At 36.0% G+C, this 18061-nt stretch overlaps 1 protein-coding gene across 1 annotated transcript in view; it reads left to right on the top strand.

Moving 5' to 3' along the window:
* Myo10A (unconventional myosin 10A) overlaps positions 1-18061 on the top strand; it is an 82385-nt gene that overhangs the window by 30238 nt on the left and 34086 nt on the right. Inside the window, exons 3-22 of the mRNA XM_077443151.1 lie at positions 1113-1946; positions 2130-2398; positions 4689-4933; positions 5403-5566; positions 5642-5871; positions 7552-7770; positions 7849-7937; positions 8015-8153; positions 8239-8323; positions 8439-8554; positions 8639-8786; positions 8861-9021; positions 9103-9357; positions 9434-9771; positions 9854-10053; positions 10137-10783; positions 10862-13788; positions 13863-14080; positions 14154-14402; positions 14478-14717. Of these exons, the coding sequence (XP_077299277.1) occupies positions 1113-1946; positions 2130-2398; positions 4689-4933; positions 5403-5566; positions 5642-5871; positions 7552-7770; positions 7849-7937; positions 8015-8153; positions 8239-8323; positions 8439-8554; positions 8639-8786; positions 8861-9021; positions 9103-9357; positions 9434-9771; positions 9854-10053; positions 10137-10783; positions 10862-13788; positions 13863-14080; positions 14154-14402; positions 14478-14717 (7773 nt within the window). The remainder of the gene's footprint in view (positions 1-1112; positions 1947-2129; positions 2399-4688; positions 4934-5402; positions 5567-5641; positions 5872-7551; positions 7771-7848; positions 7938-8014; positions 8154-8238; positions 8324-8438; positions 8555-8638; positions 8787-8860; positions 9022-9102; positions 9358-9433; positions 9772-9853; positions 10054-10136; positions 10784-10861; positions 13789-13862; positions 14081-14153; positions 14403-14477; positions 14718-18061) is intronic.

The following is an 18061-nucleotide window of genomic DNA, read 5'->3' as shown; positions in this document are numbered from 1 at the left end:
TGTTATCAAATGGTGACGTGATTAAAAGTTTAAAAGTGCTTCTCAATGTTTTTGAAACGTGTGAAGTTCGTTTGTTGGTGATAAGAGATAAGCCGTGTCTGTTTGTAAACTTTTTGTGTGCGATTTTCCCATGGTGAAAATTTTCTAAAGATCATGATTTTTGCGGGCATGTCATAATGGATCGATGGAAAGCATGTTTGATTATCATATGTTGGATACGTTTTTAAAAAAAAAGTTGATTTTATTATACATATGTACATACATGTAATAAGCTTAAAAATATCATTGAAAAAAATGTTTATAAAAATATTACAGCCTCGAATTTTTTTGAACATATCCCAATTTAGTCTAAATTAATATAAAAAATAACTCAAAATTATACATATGTAAGTACATATGTATTTTTTGAATTATACATATATTCTTGGAAATTGAGCTGTGTAATAAATATAAATGACATTAATTGCAATTTAGACGCAATGAATATTTTTATATTAGCGTGTAAGCATCAAGTTTATTATTTTGCTGGTGGATCAAATTCAGTAAACATGTATTACGTACCAGTGGCGTTCCGTGGAAATCTCCCCGTTTAAATCGCACAGCCTTACTTAGTGTTACAAGGAGACTAGGTGACGTCATACCGAGTCCCTCGTATCCTGCTCACACGTTATACTTGTATCCTGCTCGCACACTTGCAAGTAAGACTGTGCGATGAAACAGGAAGATTTAATCGGCACGCCACTGCTATGTACTATGCTATGTAAATAACGCGTTTAGATGATGATTTCTCCTGAAAGTATTGACGCTAGTAGAAATGATACTATGCATGTAGACAATTAATTCACTAGTTAAACTGTATCACTTACATATTCAAATTGAAACTACACACTTTTAATCACTTGTTAAAACGCTAACTTTCTATTGGGATTTGTTGGATGCACATACATATGTATGTATTATCTGTTCGTCCCATTCGGCGATGTTCTCCACGATGAGTAGTATTAATTTGATTTAGAGACCGTGTAATGAGATAAGCTTATAATTGTACAATTATCTCCATCAGATATTGCAGTGTATTGCGAATATAACTAATGATTGCAATTGTTTTTCAGCCGCAGACATTCACCCTCCAGAGTGGCGAAGGGAGCGTCCGTGCTCGCCAGGACTTGGGAGCCTCCGGTGTGGAGGACATGACCCAGCTGGCCGATCTGCACGAAGCTGCCTTACTCTGGAACCTCAAGCTGCGCTACGAGAACAATCTCATCTACACGTATGCCGGCAGCATTTTAGTCGCCGTCAACCCTTACAAGATGTTTGACGACGCCTACGGATTAGAAGTGGCTCAAAAATACAAGGGAAAACTACTGGGTGCTCTTCCACCGCATTTGTTCGCCTTGGGTGCGGCCGCCTACTCCCACTTACCGGCACCCCAAGTCGTGGTTATATCGGGAGAGAGCGGTGCTGGAAAAACGGAGTCGACGAAATTGGTAGTTCAATATTTGGCAGCTGTGGCTCCTCCGGCCAGAGGTCAACCTCTGGTGCCGGAGCAGATCCTAGAAGCTTCCCCGCTTTTGGAGGCTTTCGGCAACGCCAGAACGGCGAGGAACGATAACAGCTCTCGTTTCGGAAAATATCTAGAAGTTTACTTTAAAAGTGGTGCCATTATCGGTGCTAGGGTGACGCAGTACCTTTTGGAGAAGTCCAGGATAGTGACTCAAGCGCCCGGCGAGCGTAACTATCACGTGTTTTACGAATTGTTAGCCGGTCTTTCCGAGAAGGAGAAGCAGAAGTACGGCTTGGTGGAAGCTGACAAGTATTTTTATTTGAACCAAGGGGGTGGTGATTGTAGCGGTGGGCGAGGGAACGGCGGGGCTGATTGGGCGTCGCTGACGGGTGCCATGCAAGTGTTGGGAGTTGGAGAACAGGAGCAGGATGGCATTGTCAAGGTGAGTCAACAGTACAGTGATTTTGCACATTAGACGGCGGTCGGCTATGTATTGACTCCAAATTCTCCGTCAAACTGCTGACATTGCCAAAACAAATTATGTTTCAACTACAAAAAAAAAAAACAAGGCAAAGATTGAACTTGCTTTGTTTTTTTGCTGTTTCTTAATAACTAATTTTCAAAGGTATTGGCCACCATTCTTCATCTGGGCAACGTGTACTTCCACCGTAGACAGTTGCGTCATGGACAGGAGGGTGTTGAGGTGGGGTCAGAGGCTGAGGTGCGATGGGCAGCCCACCTGCTTCAGGTACCAGTTGAAGGGCTTCAGCGAGCCTTAACTGCTAGATTGACGGAAGCCCGTGCTGAACGTGTGCACACACCTTTGGCCATCGACCAAGCTCTTGATAAGAGGGATGCCTTCGCCAAAGCACTCTATTCCGCATTGTTCAACTGGTTAGATATAACTTATTTTAAATCTTCATATGTTCCACCCTTTCTGAAACTTGTCGTTTATTTTTTTTAAATTAAATAACCATATCTATCAATGGTGTCAGTGGCGTAGTTAACTCATAGTCAGAAAATATCGAAAGAAAGGAAAATGACCAGAGTCATTCACCTTTATTTTACGACCCGGAAATGTGAAAAGATCCAGGAAACTATTTGGGATTGTATTGTTGCAGACCATAAAAAGCCATTTGGGTTCAAGTGGGATAATTAATCACGTAACGCCATTATTAAAGAAATTCTTAATTGGAAATATAATACATGTATCCACAAAATTTTAGCAAACCTTAAATCGAGAAAGATGAATTTTTAAAATCGGCGAGCTAAGTAAATTTACTTTTTTGTAGAATTATTATGCTGATAGTCCTATGTAAATATGTATCAACAAACAATTTGAATTATTTCTTCTCATGTTTTTAAAAATAATATTAAGGGGGGGGGGGGGGGGGTTAGGGGGCCTTGGATAAATGTTGCGTGAGGGCCCAAAATTCCTAGCTACGCCATGATGTTACTACGGTATGATGTCACCTAGTCCCCTTGTATCCTGCTCTCGCAAGCGTAAGTAAGGCTGTGCGATAAAAAAAGGGATATTTACACGGAACGCCACTGATACATATGTATTTGTTTATTACCATCTTAACCGTCATATATGTAAACTGACTAGTACTAATACAATTGGTAATCTCGACATTGAGTTAAATAGTGCGAACCATCATCGTGATTGTATGTAAAGTGCAATATGACGCAAGGTCACGAAGCGTACCTACGCAACAGTGTCTTTCAAAATTAAACCGTTTTTTGATACGAATCTGTGTGAAGCGTTTAATTACGCACCGATGCAACAGTTCTTCCGTTACATACAGTTGCACCATTAGTTTGACACAATCGCTCGGTTTTTGATACATATTGTTAGCGATTTTTATAGTTCAATGGGAATGAATGTGTGCACCGAGTGAGGAATTTCAGTTGTATGTAACGTGCGTAAGTGCTAAGGATTAATTGTACCGTTACCGATTACGCGTCCAGCTGTCAATGTTCTTTTTACTCGTTTTACAGGAAAACTGACTCGACCAGTTTTTCGAGACGACTAACCGTTTTGACAATTTAACTATTGCGGTTTCGAACGGCGGGTGGGCATTTCCCATGATGTTTGACTTTTTCTTTGCTCAAAGTTGTGTGATGGTCTCGTCAGATTCTAATCGGAGACATTGTTAATCGTAGTCGTATGGTTAATACAAAATCGTTGAAGTATTCGATCGGTATTTGGAACATAAAAAGTTCTCATGCAAAAATTTGCTCTAGTTTCACGTATGTACGATGCCCAGCGGTTTCTTCAATAATCTTTCACAAATTTTTAATCGCATTCCTTTTTAAAGGTGTTGGCGAAAGAATTATTCTAAAACGTTGACAATTTTATTCAACGTTTTGATGTGTATTTTGAGAATCGAAGATTCTATGAATATCGCCAAAACGGCAAAATACCGTTCGAATTTCGTTGAGCAAAAAATTATAAATAGGTAGGCGCGATTAAATAATAATGGAGCCATTTTCACATGGATGTCTGAACGTTGACCCTCTCGTTGGGACGGTGCTGTTGTTGCAAAAAAATCCATTTGTCCAATTGAAATATTATCAGTTGGCACAAAAATTTTTATTCCTCCTCATAAACTGAGTTTGTTAACAATTTTTGAAATTTTCCCATTGCGACATAAAGTCGAGCATCTTTCATTTTTGACGGATTTCACCTCGTTCTTGATGGGAAATTCCTCATTTCGTTTTATATGTTGTACATCTACACGAAGCGATGTTCAACCGTTTTCTTCTGATATTAAAGTACCCACACAAAATTTTTATTGCAATATTTAAAATTAATATTTCAATATGATTCACTTGACTTGATGCAAATTAGAATTAGAATAGAAATTAAAAGTAACTTTCGTGTTTTGTAACGACCATTAACTTTTCAATACACAAGTTCCATGTACTACTAAATAAGACAAATTAAAAAAAAATGTACACACATACACGTATGTAAATGTTGGAAAACTGAATATGTAATCATAATACAAGTCATTTATTATATTTAAAATATTTATATTTATTATGTTGATATTGCGTGTGAGCGTGGCGTAACCATGTAAACAAACTAGTGATCCGGCGACCGTAAATATCTACGTTTACGTTATGGTACATGTTAATGTTTAATTATGATCTTCATGTTATCAATGTACTATTTCAGGTTGGTGTCACGAGTAAACTCTATTGTCCATCGTGGAGGCACTCACGACGCTCAAAGAATATCAATTTTGGACATATTTGGATTTGAAGACCTGGCTGAAAATTCATTCGAACAACTTTGCATCAACTATGCAAACGAAAGTCTCCAGTTCTATTTCAACAAACACGTGTTCAAATTGGAGCAACAGGAATATCAAAAGGAAAGACTCGAGTGGACCAGTTTAACATGGGTGGACAACATCCCAGGTATTATCATGTTTCAGTCGATTAATTGTTGTTTGCAAATGTAATGAGACTTGATAATGAAATTGAAGTTGTGAGTGAAAGCTGCCGTGTGTCCATGCAACTCATTAATATGGAACTGAATTTAAAATGTGCAATGAAAAAAGAGAATTATAAGAATAATAGAGTGCGGATATTGTAGCAATGCACATGTTGCCTCTTTTTTTTTTACATTCACTTTTACGCCATTACTTTGTGTGCATTGAAACACGATCGGTTTTTAAAAAACGAGTCTCACCATGTGTCCACTCAACCAAGGGTACATTAGTGTGTAAATTAAATGCTTTAAAATAAATTTAAAACAATTTTCAAAATGGCATACACAGTGCATTGAACTGTGGAATCTATTGCAAATTGCGTACTGTTTGATTTTTTTCTTGTGAAGTGTTTGCAATGAAATACCCTATAACGAGTGTGTGTTTTTATATTTCAGTAATTCAACTGTTGAGTAAAAAACCAGTTGGCATACTTCATTTACTAGATGACGAATCTAATTTTCCAAGGGCATCCGACAATTCATTCCTTGAAAAGTGCCATTATAATCATGCTCTGAATGAGCTTTATTCTAGACCCAGAGTTGGAGGCAAGGAATTTGGTGTAAGTGTTTTTTAAATATTTGTAATATAAATATTGAATATCAATATTTGTTGTAATACGAGTGCTTTATTTCAGATAAGACATTATGCCGGACAAGTATGGTATTCAGTAGACGGTTTCCTTGATAAAAATCGAGATTCTTTGCGTCACGATGTTATTGATCTTCTATGTAGCAGTAAAGTGGAGTTCGTTGCTTCAATGTCGGCTCAATTGAGAACTCAACATGACAATTCGAAAACACTACCTCGTGGTGCCAACGGACGATTTGTAACTATGAAACCGAGAACACCTACAGTTGCTGCAAGGTATGTATGATCTGTTATTCAATTATTAATCTGTTAGTTAATTACACTGTTCGACACGAAAAATGTTACGGAGACGAGATATGACTTTTCTTATAGATCTATGCCCAGTGAACACGAATCTGGTAATAAAAAGTGTTGATTGGCTCGAGATTCGGAGATATATGTGTTTTTTAAATCGCGCGATTTTTCTATATCTTGGTGTTGTTCGGTCTATTTCTCAAAATCTGTTAATTTCCTGTTAAAAATGAATATTGGAATCTACAGTCGGGTATTTTATCTTTCATTTGTAGTACTTTTCAGCTTTCAAATCTCTCTAAGTAGTCGTCCAGTTCAAATCAAAAGTCAAAATTACGTATTTTCACTTGGGATTTTTTCCCACTGTTAATACTATATTATATTGAGTATTTTCTATTGAAACATGTTTATTAGGATAGTGTTCTGGCCACACTATTTTTTGATTTCGTTTAAAAGGGGTAATTGGATGTGTGGTGAATTTTAAACCGGTTAATTTTCGAGCAAAAATTTCGTATTAGTAGAGAACATATTTGTGTTGCGTGCGCTATACATATATGTAGCTTGTGAAGCGTGAAGCTGCACGAGCTATACGATGGTCGATGACTCACTATGCTCGCGATCTTTTTACCTCTTTTATTTGTTTATACATTCGTATTGTACTTCAGTTCCCTTCGAGAGGTCTTTCAGTTCGAAAGGTGTTGATAAAACCATAGAATTTTACGGATCGAAGTTATAGACTTAATTTTTTTAAACGTATATTTACGTAAAAAAATTTTTTTTTTTGTTTGAACTGTTTGAGTGTGTGATATTAAAATTGATTTTGTTTTTATTCCTATATATGTTCTGATATTTCAATATCAGAACATATATAACATAATATTTTATTTTAATATAGATATATTTTTATTTTTTCACAATTATTTATCTTTGAAATGTTCATTATCTTCGTATTTAATTTCATTTTGATTTTTGTTTTTATTTTCCATGTCTATTTTTATTTTTATTCGGGTGCTTAAAATGTACTGATACTTATTTTTACGCTATACATATTCGTATTCAATAAATATATTATTAAATATGTTCTCTACTAATACGAAATTTTTGCTCGAAAATTAACCGGTTTAAAATTCACCACACATCCAATTACCCCTTTTAAACGAAATAAAAAAATAGTGTGGCCAGAACACTATCCTAATAAACATTTTTCAATAGAAAATACTCAATATAATATAGCATTAACAGTGGGAAAAAATCCCAAGTGAAAATACGTAATTTTGACTTTTGATTTGAACTGGACGACTACTTAGAGAGATTTGAAAGCTGAAAAGTACTACAAATGAAAGATAAAATACCCGACTGTAGATTCCAATATTCATTTTTAATAGGAAATTAACAGATTTTGAGAAATCGACCGAACAACACCAAGATATAGAAAAATCGCGCGATTAAAAAAACACATATATCTCCGAATCTCGAGCCAATCAACACTTTTTATTACCAGATTCGTGTTCACTGGGCATAGATCTATAAGAAAAGTCATATTTCGTCTCCGTAACATTTTAAAAGTCGTCATTTGTCGAACAGTGTTATTTATGAATAACTTTTATTTAATTATTTTTAAATGCGTTTTGATTTAAAGCATAATTTCTGATTAATATTCTGCAGGTTCTCTGACAGTCTTCAGCAACTATTGGAATCTATGTCACGTAGCAATCCTTGGTTTGTCCGTTGTATTAAGCCTAACACAGATAAAACGCCCATGAGATTTGACATGCCATGCGTTTTACAGCAGTTACGTTACACTGGCATGTTGGATACGATTCATATAAGGCAGTGTGGCTACCCAGTTCGATTGAAATTTCATCCTTTTGTTGAAAGATACAGGTAAGATTCAAAATTAATACATGTTTTGATTGATTCGTTCTTTTTCATGGCACTTAAACTAAATTTACTATTTTACAGGTATTTATTGCCAGGAGTTGTTCCTAGAGGTTTACCATTTAGGGAAGTTTGTCGATCGATTCTTGGAGCCGTGCCACCTTCGGGAACAGGTACAATTAATACATACGATTTTTATATTGTTTGAAAGGCTAAAAATACATATTTGATTGATTTGTATATTTTGTAGCTGGCCCAGATTATCAAATTGGAGCGACCCGTGTATTCCTTAGGGAAAGTTTGCAGCGATCACTTGAAATTGGTAGAAGTGATAAATTAAAAGTAGCTGCTGTGACTTTACAACGACACATTAGAGGATATTTAGCTAGGTAAAGCTAGAAATCTCGTCTGTTGATACAATATTGGGAAGTTTAAAAATTGATTAATAATTATAAAATTGCATTTTTTTTAAAGGAAACATTACCATTCCCTTGGACGTAGTACAGTAGCTATACAATCTTGGTGGAGAGGTGTTTATCATAGAAGAAGGTTTAATAAGGTATGTGAAAATTAAATATTTGTATCTAAAAATACACATATCATACATCATAATTATGCAAATTTATTTGTATACCTATTTGCATATATTATTTAATCCTAAATTTTTATTGTAGGCGAGGAAAGGTGTAGTTCGAGTTCAAGCATTGGCAAGAGGAAGACAAGCAAGAAAACATTGTTCTCAGTTGAAAGAACAACAGCGCCAAAGAGTTGAAGCACAAAAAGCAGCACAGTGAGTATTCATATATTTATTGATTTTGTGTTAACTTGCTTAGTCAACAGTGAATTACCAAAAACCAAATTGATTAATTAATAGAAAACGTGCTGAGCAACGGCAAGCTAGAGAACGTTTAGAAAGAACAACAGCCGCTGTTCATCATTTGGATATTCCAGCTGAATTGGCATTCATTTTCTCAAAACTTGACCAGTGGACACCACCACATGCTGATAGGCAATTAGTGAAGGTATTCAAAAATATTTTCATTTAATATGATATTTTTTAAATAAATGTTTTTTAAATAATTATACTTGTAAATAGGTGGTTGGTCAAGTTGAAATGGCGGATTATAATCTTCAACTACCATCAGATTTAGATCAATTTGCTTTTGGCAAGTTCAGTTCAGTTTATTTCAAAGGAGCTGAGCTTGGAATGAGAAGAGAACCAATAACAGCACCATTTTTATCCAAAGCTGCTGCAAGGTAATCGTTTTCTTAAGTTGCTAAAGTTGATAAAGTTTCATGATGTTTTAATACAATATTATATTTTAAAATTGATTTTAGGGATCAAGATTTCCAAGATGCTTTAGCTGTGTTCAAATTGATATTGCGATGGAGTAACGATTCTCAATTGACTGGATCACGCGAGAAAGCTTTAGCGGACTATATTGTCCACAAAGGACTAGCATCCAAAGGACTACGAGATGAAATTTTAGTCCAACTATGTAATCAAGCTTGGAAAAATGACAATCCTGAAAAAGTGTGGCAACTGATGGCACATTGTTTAGCTGCATTCCAACCCGGTCCTGCTTTGAGCAAGTAAGTGTAAATATTTATTAAAGTAATAATGCAAAATTTTGCAATCTTAATAATATATTTATTTTCCTTTTTTTAGGTATTTGCTGAAATTTGTATCAGATCATGCTCCACAACAATATCGTTCGATTTTGCAACATAGGATTTTGCGTTCTCTCGGAGGTTCGATGGGAGGTCCAGATTCATCACCAGCACCACCTCCACGCCACTATCCTCCAACAGCACTTGAATGGAGGTCGGCGCAGAGACGATCAGGAGCTTCCTTATCAATGGTTTTACCTGATGGGTCTGGTACGGCTGTTGCTGTTGATCCATGGACGACATGTGAAGAAGCTGCTGCTTTAGCTGTTTCAACATTTGGCATTGATCAAGATTCTGGATGGTCAGTAACTTTGGACGATGGAGGAATAATTACAGGTACATTTATATTGAATTTAATATATATTCAATTGGAGGAAGTACATTCATATTTATATATTACATGTGTGTATAATTTCAGAATCGTGTGGATTGGATTATGTATTTGATTTAGTTGGAGAAATAGAATTATGTCCAGCATTTCCTGCTCTTCGTAATGATGCATTACGCTATGGTAAACGGGGTGGTGCACGACCAGTGTCACCTCCACGAGTGCCAGATATTCCTGATTTACCATCACCTAGTGAATTTTCTGAACCTTCGAGTCCCAGAAGACCACAAGTAATTTTATTCATCTTATATTTATTTTATACCATGTACATAGTTAATTCATAGTCCCTAATAATTCTATATTGTGAATAAAGGTTCCACCACCAGAGCCACCCCCGAAATCATTACAAAGTTATGCAGAAGATTTGCTCGGTCCATTAAATGATTCTAGAAAATCTTCAAGAGAAAAATCAGAATACACTCTACAATCATCTTCTAGAAAGACATCAAATAATGAAATGTTGTCTGGTTATAATTCACCGAATAGAAAGATTTCTAGTAGTCCAAAAAATAACAGTAATCACCATGAAAATGATTATAATGGAATAAGAAAGGCTTCTGATGGTCTATCAAGAGAATCTGCATTGAATGAAAGATATTTCGAAAGCAATACTGAAAAAATTAGAAGTAGATCTTTAGATAATTTGTTAGGAGTAGACAGTCCACCATCTCCAACAAATTTAGCTGATATGGGTCTATCACAATCGCGTTTGAATGATAGGTATCATTCAGTAGAACAGCTGACTGGACAAATTGAACCTGTACTCGCTGTTTCTAATAGCACTTACATGTCCAAACAAGAAATTGATTTCGAATATCCAGACATTAATTCTAGTGTTGGAACATCGAATAGAGGCACTCCCAGATATATTAAGTCGCAGTATGCTGGAAAAAGGGCGCCTGTTGGTTCTCATTCAAGCCGAGCCCATATTGAGAAAAATTCAGAGTTTGGAGGAGCCAGGTTTGTCTTGTCTTATGTACATATAATAATTATAAGTAACAATTAATTTGCTCATTAATATTTTCTTATTTATGATAGATCATCAGCTATGAGTGATACATCGGAAGCTCCGAGCTTGGCATCACATGTGCGACGTGTTAGAGTTCCAAGTCAAGCTTCTGATGTCGATCAATTTTTGGACGAATTGTTTTCACCAGTATTAGATGGAAACTTAGATGAATTATCTGATGCTAGATCTTTAGCTGCTAGTATTAAAGGAGGGAATGAGACATTTGAAATTAGTAGCACTAATAACCAAAGTTCATTTAAGAAAACCAACGCCATTTTAAACATCGAAAGTCATAGTAGTATAAATAATCCAGATAGTTATGATGAATTTTTAGATAGTTTGTACAATTACGATTCTTCAAGTGAGCAATTAGATGATTTCGCTGATGCAGTTAAATTGGAAGGATTAATTAAAGGAGGTGGATTAAGAGGCCGTCCATCTAGTAGAAGTTCTTCATGTCTCGATCAAGAAGTAGCGTCTTTTACAGAAGCTGGTCATTCAGAGAATGATAGATCTTCTTCGGTAGATGATTATATAACTGATTTATTTCAACCAATATTTATAAACGATAGTCTTAAGAGATTAACAGAGAAGGAAAATTTGGTTGGTGCCATTAAAGGTGGAGGTACTGCACATCAAGCTGCTAGTTCAGCAGGTTCATCTAGCTTTAATTTCAATCCAATGGCATCAGGTATTTTAAGTCCACAACCGCTAATGATGCCAATGATGTCACCAACGTCACCAACTGAAGGATTTGTACCAGTATATAATATGCAAGGAATGCAAGTGCCTGGTCAATCTGGTGAAGTTGCTGCGTATCAACAGAACATACAAAGAGCTTTTTTGCAAAGTGCTATGGCTCAAAATATACAAATTCAACAGCAATTATTAGCTCAAAATCAAGCGTTGCAGACATTGTTGTCTCAACAAGTTACTAATCCAGAAGTTGGATCTCCACCACCAGCGGAAGTTAGAAATACTGTTGTAAGAGCACAAATGCATCATCCACCAGCGCGGAAATCTAGTTTTAATAAAACTAATTCAAACAATTCTTTTTCGTCCGTGCTTAATGATTTGAAATCTAGAAAAGCTTCTACTGAAAGTAATATTTCGATGGCATCTAGAGGAGGCATTCCACCACCGCCACCACCTCCAATGCCTCCTCCACTGGAGTTAAGTGATCCGAATGAGGCGCGACCATTTTTAGATCCATATGGCAGAGCTAAAACTGTTAGAATCGGTAAATGGAGATGGCCACCTCCACAGAACGAATCTCCTGAAAATGGAGAAGATTTTATACATTTTAAAATGAGACAACATCATAGAAAAACTACTCCTCAATCTGGTCAAGGACCGAATTCATTACAAAGCCAACATCGAACTTCCCCTCAATCTAATCATGTTTCAAGTAGAAATAATTCTCAGAGCTCACCTGGAGTAGAATGGGATGAGTTTGAGGTCGATAATGTCACTATTACCCAAACTAAAGAAATTTCTCATGCTCACAAGCCATCGAAGAGGAGCTTTGAGGTGGGAGCCCAAAGACCATCGCCAGGAAGTGTAGGTAAACTTAAATTGAGTTCAGAAATGAGACAAAGATTAGAGCAGGTAACAGCCAATCATTCTGTGAGAAGTACTTCGTCCAAAGTGGATAAACCAGCAAGAGTTGTAAATAAACTGGAAGATACCCGAAAACTTATGCTTGAACAGCAATTAGGTGCATTGGGTAGATGGGATACTATGGATTCTTCGATCCAATCTTCGGAGCCTCCTGAAATGCCAAGTGTACGTTCTCAAGTACAGAAAATGGAGAAAACGCAATCACCTACTGGAGCCTCTGGTTGGAGACCTGTTCCACCTCCCATGCCAGTGAGTCCACATAATTTACCTCCTGCTCCACCTGGTCCAGCTCCACCTCCCCCACCAGGAAGACCACCTCCGCCTCCTCCGCATTCACCTCCTGCGCCAGGTCCTCCTCCTCCAGTGGAACCATCAAATTTCATGCAAATGCGACAAGAAAGAGACACATACGGAGTTCATCAAAATAGAGACACGTATAATTCCAATAGTAGAGAAAGAAATGGGTTCCAAGCCAACTGGGAGGCACAAAATGTAGAAAACGTACAGAAATTTTCTAGAGAAGCATTTAGAAATGGACATAAAGAAGAATATGGACATGGTTTCAATAATAAAGAAAGTTCACGTAGTCCAAATGAAGGTTTTGCTAGTAGGTTCTTGGAAAGTGATTACCGAAGACGAGACAGAAAGGAATCGTTTAAAAGGTCAGATTCGTGGGATCGTGAAATTGAAAAATCCGATCAAAAACATGAAAGAAATTACCGGGAATCGAAAAATTATTCGCCTGATAGGAATGACATTTATGACCAAAGAAACCATGACATTCGAATGAACAATGAAAATAATCGGAAAATGTCAGTTTCTCCAAAGAATGACTGGGATAAGGAAACCGCAAGCGAGATTTATGCCAAGAATAGCGAAAGTTACGCACTCAGTCAAGATGGTTTCGAACGATATGAAGTGACCAAGCTTCGAGAGAGTCCTAGATGGGACGAATCCGTATCGATGGCGGATGAGGACATGGACAAGATGGGAAGGAAGGAAATCATTCCATACAAGCAAAATGGTTACAGAAGTCAAAATAATCACTTCGATTCTGACATGCATAAAATTTCACACGACAGTTACGACATTATGAAATATAATGATAAGCTAGATGGTCGCAAAAATTCCAGGGAAATGCTCATGGGAAAATCTCAAGATATGCGGACTGAAAATCGTGTCACAAACCATAGGGAATCGTCTCAACGTACGAAGAATATAGAAAGACCAACGTTTAAAACTCATATGGTTCAAAAAGAACGAGATAGACGATTGGAGGCTGAAAGAAGAACATCAGTTTCTACACACTTGACTGATAAGACTGATCGTATTGAAAGTAAGTTTGTCACGCCGATTGCAGTGTAATAATAATCACATGCGATGGAAATAATGTGTTGTTATATTTTATAGTCGATGAGTATCCAGGATTTTTGGAACCTGTGATGCCATTACCAACACCCACACTAGGAACTGAAGAAACCAATACTGTTAGCCGTCTGTTACCATCAACGCCAGTAGCCAGACTAACCTACAATCGCGTCCCTTGGAAACTTCGTGTTAGAAAAGAACTGTTTACACCTATGGAAGAAGTCTCCTCTCCTGCTTTGATGCATCTGATATTTTGTCAGGTATAGTGTTTAATACTACATAGATACTTGATACGAGGAAAGGACTTTTAATCATTTCTTTTGTTTATTTTAGGTCGTTAATGATGTGTTGGGTCCAAATCCGTCTTTGCGTTTGTCTAGTAACGAATCTCGATCAGCAGCAGCAGCTCTTAGATCCTTGGGCGTTTCGCTGTCTGATGTAGATCCGGGTAGTCATGCAGGGAATGGCATTGCACCCGTAGCTCCACGTCATCGAGCACACGTGCTACGCAGAGTATTGGAGATGGCTCGTTCTTGGCCGCTCTACTTTGCAAGATTATTCATTGTTGATGGTGCACCGCAAGTGAGTATCATTATTCTATATACATTATAAGATTTATATGTTTCAAATTACTTATATATTTTTTTAATTTTACAGCTCAATGAAGTGACAATTCTTGGTGTCTCACATTGGGGTATCGTTTTGGCCAGAGGCGGTCGTGGATCTCGCCTGTCTGTAGTCAGAGCAGCACCCCTCGCCCAAGTAACCACATCAGCAGCCCCAAGACCATCATCTCTTACCTTGACGCTGGCTGGTGGTGCTCGAGTTTCTCTACACACTCCACACGCCCATCGCATTCACCTCATGATTGACAAGTTCAGAATAGAGGACCGCCAGGTGAGAATTTTAATCGTCGTGTTTTGACGTAGTCACCGGTTTGCCTTTGTCCAATCTATTATGGCCGCACTCATTTGACATTTATTATAACTGGTCTTTGATGAGAAACATTTAGACCATGAAATAAAACGGACGATTACGTTGATATAATTGTACCGTATTGCCCTAGCCATTTTGCTTTGCCTTGACCATAACGATGCGCTTCCATTGTCTTTCAGTTTTATTAAATGCCACTGTATCGAATCGAAACACTAGTTTTATATAATAAAAAAAACTATTTTGCGTAACACGAAGATTATATGCATGCATATAAATATGAATACTTAATTAAATTTAATGTTTTAATGTTTGCTTATTAATTATGTATGTGTAAAGTAAGTGTAGTGTTCGCTTCGTGTACTTCGTTGCCTCATTTCCCCTCTGTAACTTCGTTATATGTATTATGAATTCAATATAACGGACGAAGAAAATGACTATACTCACGTGTGCGGTACTTTCCGCATGTAACATAAATTGAGTCTACCGAGTTTGTGCGAGATTTTCGAACACATGCATATTATATATGTACATATATAAAGACGGTAATCTGTGTATGTATGTGTGTGTGTGTCCTAACGCTAGCCGAACATAATTAATCGATAAAAAGCCTAAACTTTGTATAAATTTATTCGCGGTCTCGAACGGTCACTTCTCAGCACAAATATCCTCTTTATAGGTATATTCCAGTTGGGAGTTAACCGATTACGCCATGGTCCTATTTCAAATTGTCCTTTTTTTTTTTAAACATTAATTGAAAATTTTCATTCTCGCCATATAAAAACACGTACTTATAATAATTTTATTTAGCGAGATTTTGAACCATTTTTTTTTTGTTTTCATATAAAACAATTACATATATTTTAATTAAATTAAAATTAATTATATTTTCGCTGAATACAGCTGTTTTACAGTTGTCTTCGACCTTACACATGAATTACTTAGTTCACTTTTAAAATTACTGTTTCAGTTCAGATTCCGATTAATTATTACTATTCATATTGTAACTTTATTTTAAATCATGTATCAATCCGAAAGCACCCGTTGAAATTTCAACGGGCATAAAACTAGTTTATCTCATATTTACATAAGTTGATCATCGGACTGTCAAAATCTAGGTAAAGTACATACATATTACATACAGTGTAAATGTATTTTTTTATTGAACTAGTTTTTGTAAATCGATAGATATATTTATTATACATAACATACATTTTGTTGGAAAGTGTCTCGTTATATTGCTATGACGATCATTGTTCAATTTGTTTCGATCGCGTTGTTTTCAGTGCGTGGAATTGGTAATGTTCAATTATGCTACGTCTAGCGGATGTACGTTTTATTGGTTGCTGCTAATTTTTACGTGCGCAAAATTCATCGCATATAAAATTGTTCAATATCTTGCTGTGTATATGATTAAGTCGCTGCTAGTTGCTTTCAGGTCATAGGTCCTCATTTTATAATATGTAGATGCACTTGAAAGTTATGCGCGGTATGGTTATTATGCCTTTTAGCTTTTTTCAATTTGTTGCGTCACGCATTATAAACATTCTTTGTTTTTGGAAAGTGTACGTATACGTAGTTCATTGCTTCTACATATACATATGTATAAATGAGTATGTGTCATTGCATTTGTCGTCGCTGTTGAATACATAAAATGTATCGTAGATTTGCTATTTTCATATTGAATTAACACTCGTGCTACATTTTCCTACGATTTGGTCAATTGAACTCCAATTTTCGACTCTCTTCGATAATAATCGGATCATGGCATTGATGGTGATCGCCTCTGGCGCTTCAATTGAATGTTCGAATCGTATATTGACATCAATATGACAACTAGACAAGCTAATGATCGATGAGTGTATGTAATTTCGTGCTCGATGGTCTTCCATTTGAGGTATAATAGTAAAGTTTTTAATAAGCACGTAACATGCTTGATCCATCGATGCGTTAACTTGAAGGGGCAAGTAGTTTTTTTCGTTTTAATGTATGTAGTATATATGTACATACATACATATATTCAGATAATTTCTTTGTTCCATTCATAGATCCGTTATACACATGCATAATGTAAATAATTATATATTTATTTATTTATAAAAAATAGAAATATACAGTATTACAATATTTTTTCAAAACATTTATACTAAAAAATGTTTTTACATATTTATTTATTTATTTATCCATTATATATTAACCCCGACCACGGGTGCTAATATAGGTTGCCCAAGGCAACACTTATGATCAAACTTTTGTACATAAGTACCAAATATCATCATTACACATAATGATTATGCACAAACGAGTTGAAAGCACTGTACGACAACCCCTGCCATTAAATTTTTCCACTGCGGAAGCTGCTACAGTAGCTCCGTCATATGTACATATGTATGTATGTATGTAGATGTTCCTCTTCCCAATTCGTCGAGCAAAATTAAATAGCCTCAATATTGCTGCTGTTGATTCATTAAATTCAACCAGGAAGGTCGACATTACATCGTCATCGTCATCACCCAGTCTCGCAAATATTCCATCGATTACAGCCAAAAGGTTAAGACCTTCTTGCAAAAATATTTAGATTATTGCGAAACACTAAAGATTATATCCAATCACGATCACATATTTTTAATACGATACTATTAAATTATTTAAAAACAAATATCATTTAAATTATTTTTTATACGAAAATACAAATGTATTTTATTTACACTATATTACATACATACATACATATATTCTAAAATAGATACTTGTTTTCTTGTTGTTATCTATCTCGAGTTTTACTACGCCGAAAATTAAAATTGGAAATGCCCACAGGTGAGATGTTTGGGTTTAATAATATCATAAAAGTGTCATTAGTATAACAATCTCAAGAGTTCTCTTTTTTTTCGTCATTGCTGTTTCGGTGCTCAACCTTTCGTAACGTTTTGTCCTATATGCTCCCGTCCGTTTAATTACGCTTTCCGCGACTTTTCTTTCATCTCGTTTTATTCGTTAATTTTCCGATCCGGTAATATCTGTAATTTCATCAACGCCATGGGCTCGAAATCTAAATTTAAACACGTGAGTACACAAATCCTATCATACTTACAAATACGCACATTAATCTACGTAGAATGAATTATTCATTTGAATTTTGTTCGAATTGCTGTCTTGTTTTAAATGAACGATCGCTTTCACACAATCCATTCACACTCGTGGCATTCAGAATGTATACCAAGTATGTTATGATTTCATCATTGAAATTTATGAAATTTTTAGATTGAGAGTTTCAAAGTGAATTTTTCAATGAATGAGTTTTTCATTCC

Source organism: Arctopsyche grandis, chromosome 12 (genome assembly GCF_051622035.1).
Source record: "Arctopsyche grandis isolate Sample6627 chromosome 12, ASM5162203v2, whole genome shotgun sequence".
NCBI lineage: Eukaryota > Metazoa > Arthropoda > Insecta > Trichoptera > Hydropsychidae > Arctopsyche > Arctopsyche grandis.
This window is presented reverse-complemented; position numbering and strand designations above follow the sequence as displayed.